At 40.8% G+C, this 15,856-nt stretch overlaps 1 protein-coding gene and 1 long non-coding RNA gene across 4 annotated transcripts in view; one reads left to right on the top strand and one right to left on the bottom strand.

Annotated features, from left to right (window-relative positions):
* Nucleotides 1-6,576: 6,576 nt before the first annotated feature.
* Nucleotides 6,577-11,957, bottom strand: LOC140520354 (uncharacterized). Its single transcript, XR_011972464.1, has 2 exons — nt 11,824-11,957; nt 6,577-6,808 (listed from the first exon to the last, which is right to left on the bottom strand). It is a non-coding gene; the product is annotated as an uncharacterized lncRNA (long non-coding RNA).
* A 121-nt stretch (nt 11,958-12,078) lies between these two features.
* The window catches only part of TAF1B (TATA-box binding protein associated factor, RNA polymerase I subunit B), a 109,279-nt gene continuing 105,501 nt past the window's right edge, over nt 12,079-15,856 (top strand). For 2 of the 3 annotated variants that reach the window (XM_072634244.1, XM_072634243.1), the window contains exons 1-2: nt 12,079-12,178; nt 13,521-13,619. In XM_072634244.1, the coding sequence (XP_072490345.1) occupies nt 13,531-13,619 (89 nt within the window). In that variant the 5' untranslated portion in view covers nt 12,079-12,178; nt 13,521-13,530. The remainder of the gene's footprint in view (nt 12,179-13,520; nt 13,620-15,856) is intronic. The other variant, XM_072634245.1, reaches the window with a different exon arrangement.

Genomic DNA, 15,856 nt, shown 5'->3' with positions numbered 1-15,856 from the left:
AACCTTTATGATTGATTAGCTTCCTTGTTTGCTCCAAGTTTGTCATTCTTACTCACAACTCAGTACTCTACCTTGTAGCTAGTAGCATCTGCCCAGCTTAGGAGCAATTCTTTGAGGACAGTAAGCCCTGTGGTCAAAGACACAAGTACAGTAATAACCTTAACAAGACTGTGTGAGATAGAGATTGCCCTAGTTTTATGAAATGGAAAACCCAGTCACCAACAGGTCCTACGACTTGATTGAGATCTTGTCTCCACTTCTGCTGATGCCTAAAAACTTCACAATTTTCTTAGGGAAGCTTCTGGTCTCCTACAAGTTCATGTTTCATTCATTCAACATTTATTCAAGTCCCAACCTTGTGGAGCCCTGTAGGAGAGTTACATGGTTCAGATAAGATGCAGTTCCTGCCTTCATGAAAGTCACAGTGTTTTGAATCTTAGAGTTGTAAGGAAATTCAGAAACTACCTGGTCTAATCCCCCTCATTTTATATATGAAGAAATTGAGGTCCAGTGTCTCAGAGGTAGGATTTGAAGTCTGGTCCTATGACTTGTCAGCACTTTCCCCTCTTTCATCCCATTTGCCTCCTTTACATTAGATGCATCAAAGAAATAATGCAAAACAATGTGATCAGAGAGGTAAGCTCATTACCAAGGTAGGGGAGGAAGGAAAAATGAGAAGAGTTCATGGAAGAGGAAGTAATTGGTTATATCCTTTCACTGAACAACTACTGTATACAGAACACTGTGCTAAGCACTGAGATAATGCATGATCCTTGCCCATATATGGTTCACTGTCTATTACGGGGAATAACTATCAACACAGATAGTTATAGCATACAATATTACATGAAGAGTATATTCAAAATGAGCAAAACAGAATGCTGTTTCCTTTAGGGCAGAACTGGGTTTTTAAAATTTGTTTTGTCTTTATATTCTCAGAACCTTGATCAATAGTAGACACTTAATAAATACTTATTGATGAGGCCTCTCTTTGTATGGTCAGTAAAGAAGCTTAATACAGACTTGTGGTTAAGTCTAAAGCAAATAGTGTCAAATTGCCCTTTGGCCTTCCCTACCTTCCATGGTCCACTCTTTTATATGTGCTCACTCATAAATACAACAAAAATTTGTCTATCTCTTTTTGGAAAAAAAAAACCCTCATTAAAGTATAAATATCAAATAAAGAAGGTTTAAATAGATCAGGAAAACCCCAGAAGATACCAAATGCCAGTTGATCAGACAGCAAAGAGGCAGCAGGGAGGGAGTGGATATCCCACAGTGTGAAGAATAGGTTTCTCAAGGCAAATGGCACATTCTGCTCAAGCAGAACACTCAAGTGGGTCAATAAGCTAGACAAGGTACCAACTGCTTATGATTATGTGACACCAACACATACTCTGGTTGGTCAGTGCCCTGGACAGCTTTGTGACTGAGTGCTATGCTACAGATATATAAGGAGAGTTGAGTCATGATTGGTTGAGAGATCTCTAAATGCATGATGCTGCTTATTTTTTAAAAATTTTATTCCCAAAGCAAATAGCTCATTTACTCCCTGGTATTACATTGTATACTGCAATATGTGTGTATACATATGTGTGTATGTGCATATATATGTATATACAGACATGTGTGTATGTATGTGTATGTACACATAGATACACGTGTGTATATATCTATATCTATCTTATCTATCTACACTCCTCTCATTTGTGTTTAATGCTTTAATAAAGAGATTTATTAGCTATTCATTATTAGCTATTTTCTGTAACCAGTGTTATTGAGAGAGGGAGCTAAGCTGGTGAGAGGAAGTTGAGTATCTTCTTCTTGAAATTGATCAGGGAAAGTGGTCTTTAGCCTGAGCCCCAAAATATTATGCCCCTACCCCTATACTACTCCAATATCTAATATTAGATATGTAGTAGACAGATATGATTTTAGTCAAACATTCCTCTTGAAGACAGGAAAATAATGAGATTACTCAGCGATGGGATCCTGGATTATGCCTGCCCTTCTACTACTCTGCTGCTACTTGTGCCAGCAGATCTCCTCTTACTGCTCTTTGAAAGCTTGGCAAATGCAGTCTTCCTTGGACACAATGTGAGTCAGATCCCAGATTATATCAATCTAGGCCACCAAGGGATCAATTATATCTACTCAGTCTCCCTTGGAGACAATGTGGGCTAGATCTCAGGTCATATCTATATATGTTACATATGAGTAGACAGCAACCACATCCCCATATCTGTATCTTACTATTAATTCAGTTTGGGATAGCAGTAACTTTCCTTGAGCATACTCTACTCTCTAAAAAGAGCAAAAGTTTCTTGGGTTTACAAGCTTTTGCTTCCCATGTTCCTTCAGCCTCTCCTTCCAGATGGAAAAACTATAATTTCCATCAGCCTCCATTGCCAATAAGGGGCTACATTCAATGAAAGTTTATTATTAACTGGAGTGACCAGGGAAGGTTTCATGGAAGAGGAAGCATTTGAATTGAGATTTAAAGGATGGTTGGGAATTAAATTGGAAAAGAGTGTACGGGAAAGTCTTCCAGGCATATGTAGCAGTGTGAGCAAAGACAAGGGATTTCCAGGGAAAAAAAGTCATCCCATTTTGTGGGAAAACAGAATGCATGGAGAGGAAACAATAAGTGATAAAATCAGAAAAACCAGAGTAATCTAAAATCATAGATGGTACTGCATTCCAGGCAGAGAACTCTATTCAATAGGCAATAGAGAGACACAAGAATTAACAGAGGTGTGCATGATTTGATGATAGAGGGTGGCAAAGTGTTGCACTTGGAATCAGGAAGACGAGTCAAAATCATCTCAGGCACTTGTTATCTATGAGACCTAGGGAAAGTCATTTTTTAAAAAGCTGTACCTCAGTTTTCTCATCTGTAAAGTGAGATTGGCTAATTAAAAACCATGAAGACTTTGTACTTTGTCTTTCCCATCAGATTTCTTTTCTTTTTCCTGTTAATGCTTTTCTATAAAAATTCCTTTGAATTTGCTCTAAGTAGAGTTCTTTAGTTAGCAGAAGAAACTCATCTCATGGGAATCTTTCTTCCTTTAACTGCTTGTAAAATTAATACAAGTGACTGATAGATTTTAGCTGATGTGCTGAGTGAAGCTTGTTTTCTTCAACAACGAAGAGAGCTTACTAATTCTTTAAATTATTTGGACATAGAAGGAATTGCCAGACGGGGGGGGGGGAATTCTTCTCAGGTGGTTCCTTTTGAAGTAGTTGGTGAGGGAGACTTGAATGGAAAAATTTATTAACCTCCACTGTAGTCCAGGCATTTCCAGGATCACAAATATTTCACCTTGTCAGACAGCTACCTGGGACTTTCTTCATATTGGAGAGGCAGAATAGTACCATGGCAACCACTATGGCTCTAGGATTGTAGAAACTTGGTTTGAATCTTGGCTAGATATCACTTTTCTAGGTCTCAGTTTTCTCATATATGTTATGGGATTAGACTACATGGCCTATTATCCTAAGTCAATGAAAGGGAAGGAAGGGAAGAGGACAAAAGCAATAATCTCTGATAATACTGTTTCCCCAATCATTAGCTGCTTGAGTTGTCGATTTATTAGTTATGGTTAGAACTAGAACACAGGTCTCCTGACTCCCAGTCTAGTGTTCTTTCTAGTATGACAACTCTTGAACCTCACACTTATTATCTATGATCTCACAGTCAGAAAATGTCTGCTCAGAGTTGTGGAGAGGGAATTGTGTTCTTTTATTAACTAGTAAAACTTATTTTAAGAGGGAATTATTTTGTAAAATTTAAAGTGAAGCTTAAATTGCTCTTATTGTCCCTTATCATTATTATTTATTTTGGGGATTAAGCTATTACTCCCCATTCCAACCTTGGATGGCTTCTTTAAAAATGCAAATATTACTTATAAGGATAAAACAAGCTATTTCAAGTTTTTACACCTTAGTAATTTAGTGGATTGTTTTAAAAACAAAATGGACTCGTGGCAGTATTAAATATATGGGAAATGAGGTGGAGGAGACTGAAGGAAAGAGGGCTGTCTGTGGCAAAAAGGGAGGTGAGAGAGAAAAAAAAGACAAACCCTGCAACTTCACATTTTCCTTGGAAGGACTGTCCCTTTAGATTTCAGAAAAACCTGGAAAGACATACATGAACTGATGCTGAATGAAGTCAGCAGAATCAGAACACTATACACAGTAACAGCAACACTGTGTGATGACCAACTTTGAAAGGTTTAGTGCTTCTCAGCAATGCAGTGATCTAAGACAACAGTTCCAAAAGATTCACGATGGAAAATATTATCTGTATCCTGAAAAAAAACCTATAGTATCTGAACATAAATCGAAGCATACTATTTTCACTCTTTTTTTTCTTTCTTGTGGCTTTTCCCTTTGGTTCTGATTCTTCTTTACAACATGACTAATGTGGAAATATGTTTAATATAATTGTATGATAGCCTATGTCAGATTGTATGACATCTTGGAGCAGGGGAAGGGGAAAGAGGGGGAAAATTTTAGAACTCAAAATCTTATAAAAGTGAATGTTGAAAATTAAAAATTAACTAATTTTTTTAAAAAAGTACTGGTCCTTGATAAAGGACACTTTCTTTTAATTTATGCATTTATTTAAGAAAAAAACAACACACCACTTGTCCACAGTAGTAATAGGCTGACACTATGTTTTCTTGAATCTACACTTTTGCTCTGTACTAAACCATACTCCATTCCTGGAATGCATACCCTTATCACCCCTGACTATTGAAATCTAACCATTCTTCAAAGCCTAGCTCAGCTTTCACATCTTTCATGAAGTCTCTTCATTCTAGGAAAGATCTCTCCTTCTTGTGAACTTTCATAGTACACTGAGCCTTTCTTCTTTTTAAAAATTACTTTTGGGGATGGAGCCAAGATGGTGGAGTAGAAAGATGCACATACTCTAGCTCTTCCCCCACAACCCATAAGATACCTGTAAAGAATGACTCTCAACAAATTCTAGAGCAGCAGAAGCCACAGAATGACAGAGTGGAGGAGACTTCCAGCCCAGGGTGACCTGGAAGGCCAACAGGAAAGGTCTGTCGCACCAGACATGGAGCCCAGCCGAGCCCAGCCACGATCGCGCAGCACAGGGAGGAGGACTGGAGCAGGCCTCAGGGGTGGAATCCCTAGTGGCAGCAGTGTTTTCGCAGATCCCACAACCCACAGGCACCAAAGGTCAGTGACAGGGTTTTTTCAGCTGGCCTAGAAGGGAGCAGTGTCCCCGTCCATAGCTCCAACCCCAGGTGGCAGCTCCTATGGCAGGCAGCAGACAGCATCCATTGTTGAAGGCCTCATTGTAAAGCCCCTGGGGGAATTGAGCAGCTGATCTGAATCTCAGCCCCTAGTGCTGGCCTGCGGAACTGGAGGTGAGGTGGTTATGGAGAGGAAATTCTACTACTCGCAGATTCTGGGCACAAAACTTTTCTGGTTGCTCCCAGACCAGTGTGCAGGCTTGATTGTGCCACCTTGGAGGAACTGAGATCTTACAGGGCCCCAGAGCATATCCTACTCTTGACAAAGAACCCAAAAATCAAGTAACTGGTTGGGAAAAATACCCAAAAAAGGGAAAAAAAATAAGACCATAGAAGGTTACTTTCCTGGTGAACAGGTATCTTCTCCCATCCTTTCAAATGAGGAAAAACAATGCTTACCATCAGGGAAAGAAATAAAAGTCAAGGCTTCCATATCTCAAACATCCAAAATAAATATTCGATGATCTCAGGCCATGGAAGAGCTCAAAAAGATTTTGAAAATCAAGTAAAAGAGGTGGAGGAAAAATTGGGAAGAGAAATGAGAGAGATGCAAGAAAATCATGAAAAGTGAGTCAACAGCTTGCTAAAGGAGACCCAAAAAAATGCTGAAGAAAATAACACCTTTAAAAATAGGCTAACTCAATTGGCAAAAGAGGTTCAAAAAGTCAATGAGGAGAAGAATGCTTTAAAAAGCAGGATTAGCCAAATGGAAAAGGAGGTTCAAAAGCTCACTGAAAAAAATAGTACTTTAAAAATTAGAATGGAACAGAGGGAAGCTAATGACTTTATGAGAAACCAAGAAATCACAAAACAAAACCAAAAGAATGAAAAAATGGAAGATGATGTTAAACATTACTTTTATAAAAGTTAAGAAATCCCTTTTATAGTTACTTATGTTCATGGTTTAACTCCCCTCCTAGCCAGTAAGTTCCTTAAAGGTAGATCCTACAATTTTGTTGGGTAGCAATATGGTGCAGTAGAAAGAATACCAGGTTTGGAATCAGAAGTCCTGGATTCAAATCTCAATCACAAATAATATTCATTGTGTCATCTTGAGTTAACTGCTCTAATTCTTATTTTCATCATTTCTAAAATGGGAATGATAAGGCTTGCAATTATCCTCATTAGATTATTGTAAGGGAACACCTACAGAAATATATTATGTACTTAATATTATGTGTCTTTGTATCACTCCCTATACCTAGTTATAGAGGGAAGGCTTTATAAATATTAAGTGTTCAATAATGATTTGTTGAAAAAAATGAATGTATGAAACAGGACTAGCAAATAAACCATGAGTTCTGGTTATATAATGTACACTCTATACAACCTTAATTAAAGCAAAACAAAAATCTTTCCTTCAACTCTTTGGGATTTGCCAATTTCCTTCTAGCAAAGGTTGCACGACTGGTAAATCAGGAATCAAAAGATGAAAGATTCCATCCTGAGGGTGGTGTAAGGAAAGTATGAGTCCCACATCCTGCTCTTCTCCCCAGACAGACATTTTCCAGTGGAAATTCCTGAGGGCAGACAAAAGGAGAATCAGAAAACAAAACCAAAACCAACCAACCAAACAAACAAAAAAAGACTTCAGTGTCAAGAATGTTGACTGCTCCCTAGAATATATCTGCTAGCATTTAATAGTTCTCCAGAAAGCTTTGAAGTTAATAATAGGTTTCTACCCTGCATTTTACCTAATGATCTTGTAATGCACAATTCCCATTAATTAAATAATAATAAATTAAGTATCTGTCTTTTATATTAAAGAAAGAATTCTAAAATGAAGAATTAATGTAAAGTGTAGCCAGATTAAATGACCACAATGGCATTTGATGACAGTGCTTTCCCTTGGAAATACGACTCACAAATTTGTGCTGAACTGTGAGTTGAGTGTTAGTTAAGCCTCAAGTCATTTTACTTTTTTTTTTAATTTAATTTATTTAACTTTTAACATTCATTTTTCACAAAATTTTGGGTTCCAAATTTTCTCCCCATTTATCCCCTCCGCCCACCCCAAAACACTGAAAATTCTAATTGCCCCTATCACCAATCTGCCCTCTCTTCTATCATCCCTCCCTCCCCTTGTCCCCATCTTCTCTTTTGTCCTGTAGGGCCAGATAACTTTCTATACCCTTTTACCTGTATTTCTTATTTCCTAGTAGTGCAAACAGTACTCGACAGTTGATCCTAAAACTGTGAGTTCCAACTTCTCTTCATCCCTTCCTCCCCACCCATTCTCTTTGGGAAGGCAAGCAATTCATTATAGGCCATATCTGTGTAGTTTTGCAAATGACTTCCATAATAGTCATGTTGTGTAAGACTAACTATATTTCCCTCCATCCTATCCTGCCCCCCATTTCTTCTATTCTCTCTTTTGATCCTGTCCCTCCCCAAGAGTGTTGACTTCTAATTGCTCCCTCCTCCCATTACCCTCCCTTCCATCATCCCCCCCACCCTGCTGATCCCCTTCTCCCCCACTTTCCTGTATTGTAAGATAGGTTTTCATACCAAAATGAGTGTGCATTTTATTCCTTCCTTTAGTCGAATGTGATGAGAGTAAACTTCATGTTTTTCTCTCACCTCCTTTCTTTTTCCCTCCACTAAAGTCTTTTGCTTGCTTCTTTCATGAGAGATAATTTGCCCCATTCCATTTCTCCATTTCTCCTCCCGATATATTTCTCTCTCACTGCTTAATTTCATTTTTTTAAGATATGATCCCATCCTATTCAACTCACTCTGTGTTCTCTGTCTCTGTGTGTGTGTGTGTGTGTGTGTGTGTGTGTGTGTGTGTAATCCCACCAACTTCCCAGATACTGAAAAGTTTCAAGAGTTACAAATATTTTCTTTCCATGTAGGAATGTAAACAGTTCAGCTTTAGTAAAGTCCCTTATGACTTCTCTTTGCTGTTTACCTTTTCATATTTCTCTTCATTCTTGTGCTTGAAGGTCAAATTTTCTTTTCATCTCTGGTCTTTTCATCAAGAATGCTTGAAAGTCCCCAATTTCGTTGAAAGACCATCTTTTCCCCTGAAGTATTATACTCAGTTTTGCTGGGTAGGTGGTTCTTGGTTTTAGTCCTAGTTCTTTTGACTTCTGGAACATCCTATTCCACGCCCTTCGATCCCTTAATGTAGAAGCTGCTAGATCTTGTGTTATCCTGATTGTATTTCCACAATACTTGAATTGTTTCTTTCTAGCTGCTTGCAATATTTTCTCCTTGACCAGGGAACTCTGGAATTTGGCCACAATGTTCCTAGGAGTTTCTCTTTTTGGATCTCTTTCAGGCGGTGGTCTGTGGATTCCTTAAATACTTATTTTGCCCTCTGGTTCTAGAATATCAGGGCAGTTTTCCTTGATAATTTCATGAAAGATGATGTCTAGGCTCTTTTTTTGATCATGGCTTTCAGGTAGGCCCATAATTTTTAAACTGTCTCTCCTGGATCTATTTTCCAGGTCAGTTGTTTTTCCAATGAGATATTTCACATTATCTTCCATTTTTTCATTCTTTTGGTTTTGTTTTGTGATTTCTTGCTTTCTCACAAAGTCATTAGCCTCCATCTGTTCCATTCCAATTTTGAAAGAACTATTTTCTTCAGCGAGCTTTTGAACCTCCTTTTCCATTTGGTTAATTCTGCTTTTGAAAGCATTCTTCTCCTCATTGGCTTTTTGAACCTCTTTTGCCAATTGAGTTAGCCTATTTTTCAAGGTGTTATTTTCTTCAGCATTTTTTTGGGTCTCCTTTAGCAAGGTGCTGACCTGCTTCTCATACTTTTCTTTCATCTCTCTCATTTCTCTTCCCAGTTTTTCCTCCACCTCTTTTACTTGATTTTCAAAAACCTTTTTGAGTTCTTCCATGGCCTGCACCCATGGTATATTTATTTTGGATGTGTGGGATACAGAAGCCTTGACTTCTGTGTCTTTCCCTGATGGTAAGCATTGTTCTTCCTCATCAGAAAGGAAGGGAGGAATTATCTGTTCACCAAGAAAGTAACCTTCTATAGTCTTATTTTTTTTCCCTTTTCTGGGGATTTTCCCAGCCAGTGACTTGACTTCTGAGTGTCCTCTCCACACCCACTTTGCCTCCAGATCCACCCAGCCAGTGCTTGGGGTATGAGATTCAAATGCTGCTTCCCAGCCTCAGGGCTTTGGGTGGGGGCAGGGCTGTTATTCAATGTGAGATTAAGTTCAGCTGCTCAGGTTGGGGCAGGGCCACCTCACAGGCTCAGTTCCCTCAGGGGGTTTATGGGGAGACCTTCAACAATGGATCCGAGTTCCTGCCTGCTTGGGAAGCCCCTGTCCGCCCGCCACCTCCGCTGCTGCCTCCCAAGGGGGGCCCGAGCCACGGGGACACCCCACTCCCGTCCGCCACCCAAAAAGACTTTCTCACCGACCCTTGTCACCTGTGGGTGGAGGGACTTGCTTGGCGCTGGAGATTCTGTCCCTGAAGCCTGCTCAGATCTGCTCCTCTGGGCACCACGAGGCTGAGGCAGGGCTGAGCTCTGCTCTGGTCTGGGGCATGAATGGACCTTTTGCGTCAGGTTTTCAGGGCTCTCTGGAACAGAAATCTTGTCCACGCCATTGTTCTGTGGCTTCTGCTGCTCCAGAATTTGTTGGGAGTTCTTCTTTACAGATATTTTATGGGCTGTGGGTTCGGAGCTAGCATATGTGTGTCTTTCTACTCCACCATCTTGGCTCCTCCCCCTCAAGTCATTTTAAAGTACCTACATTAACATGCTTTGTTTTCTGAAACTTTGTTACCTCTTGTGCGCCTTGTTTCTTATCATTGCCCATACTGCTTTCCTCCCTTCTCCTACATCATCCTGAAATCTAGTCCCAGTGCTGGCACTGAGGCCAAGGAGAACATGTCTAATTGCAATCCTTCCCTGTCACCCCCCACAATTGCCCTTCAAACACTGGAAGGAAATGAACATGTCCCCAATATTCTCTTCATATTAAACTTTCTCAATTCCTTTAAAGGATCTTTTATCCTCCCGTGACACAGTATCTAACTTTCTCATGGTCTTGTGAACCATTTCAAATCAATTGCCTTCCAGTTTAAAATGCATTTACCAGAATTTTAACAGGTACTCTGGATGTGGTCTGATTAGGACAGAAGACATGAGAAATTGTCATCTTCTCAGTCCCGGATCCTAAACCTTTCAATATAGCCTAAGATATCAGTATTTTGGGCTACCATGTTGTAACTCTGTTTTTTCCTGTGACACTGCCACCACCCTGGTGAAGGTTCTCCTGCTGCAAATTTCACCTCACTACATATAGTCCAGCCTCCAGTCAGCTACCAAAGTGATCTTCCTAAAGCATAAGTCTGATCAAGTCACCAACCTCCCTCCTATTCCCCTCCATTCAACAGACTCCTTATTACCTCCAGGATCAAATATAAAATCCTCTGTTTGGCTTTTTAAAGCCCCTTCATAATCTGTCTCTTCTACTTACCTAGTCTTCTTATACCTTACACCCCTCTACATGCTCCATGTTTCAATGACACTGTCTCTTTGCTGTTCCTGGATGGAGTGTGCCCTATACCTCATGTCTTCACATTTTGATTAGCTGTCCTCCATGTCTAGAACCTTCCCCCTCCTCACATTCACCCCCTTGGCTTCTCTGGATTCCTTTAAGTCTCAGCTGTGGTTGTGGATTGTCCTTCATTCAGGAAGAGGACCATGACATGAGGAAGATAATGCCATGACTTGCAACTGAACCGGATTTGAGTGGGGGAAGGTTGTGCAAAGTTACCAGCCTCACTTTCTTCTCCAGAGTCATCTGGGTTCAGTGACCAGATACAGATCAGGACAACTGGCCATGGCTCAGGATGTAGTGAGAGAGAGTTCTCACTTTGACGAAACAGTGATTGGGCCTATTTAAGAAGTCAGCCAAGGCCCCTTTAATCAATCAATTAATCAATCAATCGATCAAAAACTGGGAGGGGAAGACCCTCAGAAGTCTCAGCTAAAGTCTCACTGCAGGAGATCTTTCCAGATCCCCCCAAGTCTAGTAGTGCCTTCCCTTTGGGATCATCTCCCATTTATCCTGTATATATTTTCCCACTATGATCTTTTTGGTAAGCCCGTGAGCTCCCTGAGAGCAGGCACCGTTTTTTGCCTTTCTTTGAATCTCCAGGGCGTGGGCACAGTTTGATGCAGGCTGGCTGACTTGGTTTGACTCGACTTGCCCTGGTTACCGAGCTTCCGAAAGGGCTGAGGCAGACCACAAGTCTGGTCTCCTTTACTGCAGAGCCAGGCCTCTGTCTAGACGTTTCACCCAACGCCTGGTGAGCTCCCGGTGACAAAGGGGTGTGGGTTTGTCTCTGTATCTCCACCACCTGGCACAATGATCGGCACACGGCACGCTCTCAAGAAGTACCTGCAGAATGGGGTGGAATGCCCATTCAAGTTCTTCTGATTAGAGTCCATCGGTCAATTAGCATTTATAAAGCACCCATGCTCTTTCACTCTGCTAAGCGCTAAGGACACCAAAAAAAAAGAAAGGGAAAAGACAGTCTCCGCCCTCGGACTTACGGTTTAACGGGAGAGACAGCAGGAAAAGAGCCAGCTACCGGGGGTGGCCGCAGGAGGAAGGCGCCGGCATCCCGACCTGCCTGGGCTGCGGCCAGCCGGCTGACTTGGAAACCGAAGCTCGGCGGAAACGCGAGCGGCGGCTCCCGAGCCGGGGCTGCCCCATTCCCGAGCGCTCCTCATCCGGCTGCGCCGGGAGGGACGTGGAGGAACGCAGCTGCCCCGGAACCGAAAGTGCCTGCCGGTGGTTTCCGCCCCGGAAGAGTGCCCCTGAGGACTTCCGGGAACCTCCGCGGCGCGAACGTGCATTCTCTGAGTAACGGAAGACCTGGGCTCCGCTATGGAGTTTGAGGAGGCGGTGAGGACTCGGGGCCCGGCCGGGAGGGCTTGGTCAAGGCCCCCGGGAGCAGTGAGGGCCTGGAGTGTGAATGGGTGTGGGTGTGAGGGTGTGTGTACACGGGAGCGTACGTGTGTGTGTGCGTGTGTGTGTGGGGGGGGGGGGTGTGCGCGTGTTTGAAGAGGTACCGACCGTTAGGTGATGTGACGGGGTGTGTGCGCGGGAGTGCACGTGTGTGTTCGTTTAAAGAGGTACCGTCCGTTGTTATGTAGCGTTAGGAGTGTGCGCACACGTGAATTCCACAGACGCTTGTTTAAGCCCCTGAGGAGTTCCCAAGTATGTGCTGGCCTCTGGAGGAAGCGGGATGGGGGAGGGGAGATCAAACACCGGGTGGGACGGAGCCTTCCCTTAAATAACTTAGGTTCTGCTGGAGGAAAATGGCCGTACTTAGATAACTAAGTCAGGTTGGAATTGAGAGGAGCGTGGAGATGAGGGGCGTGTGTGTGTGTGTGGTCTCTTTTTGTATCCTACGTGGCAGTTCCACACAGTAGGCTCTTAATAAATGTTTATTGATTGATTCATTTCGTTATTGTCAAAGCTTTCCAACTTTGTGTCATTGGAATTATGTTTTTTCTTTTTTTTGGATCACCTCTGTTCTTTAGTTGAGAATTCTTTCCCCAGCCACACCTTATTATTCTCTTTTTTAGTAGTGTAACCTTTAATCGGGTCATGTATCCATTTTGAGCTTATTGCGGTGTAAGAGGTTTATATCCCATTTTATGTCAAAGTTTGCATTCTGGTTTTCTTCAGTAACTCCATTATCAGGGTCCTGTGAGTCACCTGAAAGAGAAGACCTCACTTTTCAGACCATCTGTCCCATACCTGATAATTTCACAAAATCACAGAATTTGGGAATAGAAGGGACCCTAGCAGCTATGCAGTTCAATCCATACATAAAAGGAATATGGGCAGGGATATACCAAACAAGTGGTCCAACCTCTGCCTGCAGAATTCAGCTCCCAAGTGGGGGAAACACAAATTATCAAGGTGCAACTCATCTCACTTTTTTGGTATACCTCTAGTTTTTAGGAAGTTTTTCCTGATATCTCTAAAACGAACCTCTTTGGTTCACACCTCATGCTGAATTTTTGGTGGCATCTCTTAGGACAGGACCACGAAGATCATCTTCTCCAATCTGCTACCCTCTCAGTCCCCCTTTCTTTGTCAGGGCCTCTAGTTCCTGTCCTCCTACTTAGCTACACCTCTCCGAGTAGCTAAATGAAGTATACAGTAATGGAAAATGCACTGTCTAGATTTATATTTGAGTTAAATATATTGAATGCATATTTTTCTTCCTTTACAGGGAGACTTTAATGAACCCTGTACGCAGTGTGCTGCTGTTTCCTGGGGAGTTACTGATGAAGGAACATATTATTGTACAACTTGCCTCAATGTTACAGAGGTAAGTTTGCTTACATTTAAAAATTTCTGTAATGAATAGAAAATGCTGAAATATAATTTGCAAAGTTTTATAGATGAACAATCCAAATATTTTCTTCAGTCATGTCATTTGAAAATATATCTTCGCAAAAATTTTAGACATAGGATGATGTCTTTAATTATTATATTGATTCTGCCAGAAGTTTGAAGTGGTTCTGTTTAACTACTAAACATTAGACTCCTTCAGGGAAGAAATTATCTTAGCTTCCTTCAAGGAAGAGATTTTAAATCTCCTAACTTGATCTGTGGTTTGATATTGTTTTGGTCTGGAAGCTGTGAATTTATTGATGTAGGGAAATACTTGTTGTGGAAGTTTCCTGCACTGACACAGATCAACAAATCTTCTGTAATATATATGTATAGGAAGTTGCCTGAGGCAGTGAGAAATTCCATGACCATGGGTTGTCAAAGTATAGACTTGAACCTAGGCCTTCATGACTTGAAAGATGGTCCTGTATCCATGGTGCCACACTGCTTTTGTACATAGCAGGTACTTAATAAATGTTTATTTTAGTATTCTTGGAATTGAACTCTGGGACTCATTTTGGACTTTTAGGATGATTTAACTCTAGTTATTAATACTGTTAAAGGTTTTAAATGTTATTCTAAATTGTTCCCTACGTATATAGCTGAATTTGCTATAGTAGCGAAAAAGACTCCCCAAATACTGCATATTACCTATAAGAATATTGGAATATAAGCAGATCCCAACAAATGTACCATTAAGAAATTGATGTCTTAACCATGTGACCAAATGTCTGTATGAACTCCCCTTCTCTCCTTATTGCCTTCTTCAACAAGCATTTCTTAAGTGCTTAATATGTGTTAGTACTGTCTTAGGTTCTGGGATAGAAATTAGACAGTCCATGTTTTCAAGTAGCTTCTATTCTATTAGGAAGAAACAACATGTACATATATAAGTAAATCCATACAGAATAATTTGACTTTTTTGGGTGGGGATGTAAATCAGGAATAAGGAAAAGTCCTGTATAGGAAGAACTTGAGCTTGAACTTGAAGGAAACGAGGCCTTCTAAGAGGTCGGGAGGTGGGGAGGTTTTGCATTTTAGGTATGGGAGACTAACTGGCATGTAGAAAGAACAGCAAAGAAATATGGAAAGATATATGAAGTAATGAAAGACATGGTCAAAAAATAAGAAAAGCAACCAATATGTTGACTAAAGCAGAATAAAAAAAACCACTTAACTTTTTATAAATATACAGGTGAATAAAAAGGACAAAGAATGAGTTGATTTTTGTTATTAAAATTTTTTATGTTGTTGTTTTTCAATCATAATGTTTGGATTTGATGATTTTATCTAGAAATTTATTCCATGTTTTGTTTGTATTTGTTGAAAGTGTAACTATTTTAAAAGTAAAAAAAATCTGTAGAAGATTGTTTGAATAGCAGCATGGCACAGGGGAACGTTTGCTGAATTTGGAATCAGAATCTGGATTTGGATCCTGGCTTTGCTACTCTTTACTTTTGTGAATTTGGGCAAGTCTCTTCCCTTCTCAGGGCCACAGGTTTCTCTTCTGTGAAATGAGAGAATTGGACTGTAGATGGTCTGCAAAATCCCTTCCAACTTTAAATTGATCATTGATAGCAGCTAGCTAATCAACAAATGTTTATTAAGTGTCTCCAATATGCCATGCACTGTTTTAAGTGCGAGGGAAACAAAGACATACATGAAACTTGTCCTTGAGGAGCCTGTATACTTTAGGTGGAGACAACATGTACATGTATAAGCATATACAACAAATGCAAGACAATTTCAGGGACAGTAGGTATTCAGGAGCAGGTTGAGGAGGTTCAGTAAAGTCATTGACTAGGAAGTAGCATTTGGGATGGACTGAAAGACACTAAGAAGAGCATTCCAGGCATGGGCAGTAACCTGTACAAAGGAGATGAATGTGATCTGTAAGGAGGACAAGGAAGCCACTTTAGCTGGCTCATAAAATGTGTGAAAATGTAAAATGTATAATAAATCTGGAGAGGTGGTTTGGAGCCAGGTTGTGAAGAACTTTTAAGTGTCCAACAAACAAGTTTGATACTTTACTTAATAAGGAACCACTGGAGTTTATTGTGTCAGGAAGTGACATGGTCAGATCAGTTCTTTAAAAGTGACTCTTTGGCAACTTTGTGGAGGATTGACTGGAGAGGGGACACACTTGGCTCAGGTGGACTAATTAGCAGACTT

This window comes from Notamacropus eugenii, chromosome 1, assembly GCF_028372415.1.
Source record: "Notamacropus eugenii isolate mMacEug1 chromosome 1, mMacEug1.pri_v2, whole genome shotgun sequence".
NCBI classification, from domain to species: Eukaryota; Metazoa; Chordata; class Mammalia; order Diprotodontia; family Macropodidae; genus Notamacropus; species Notamacropus eugenii.
Note: the sequence above shows the minus strand (reverse complement) of the source record. Positions and strands in the feature narration are given on the sequence as shown.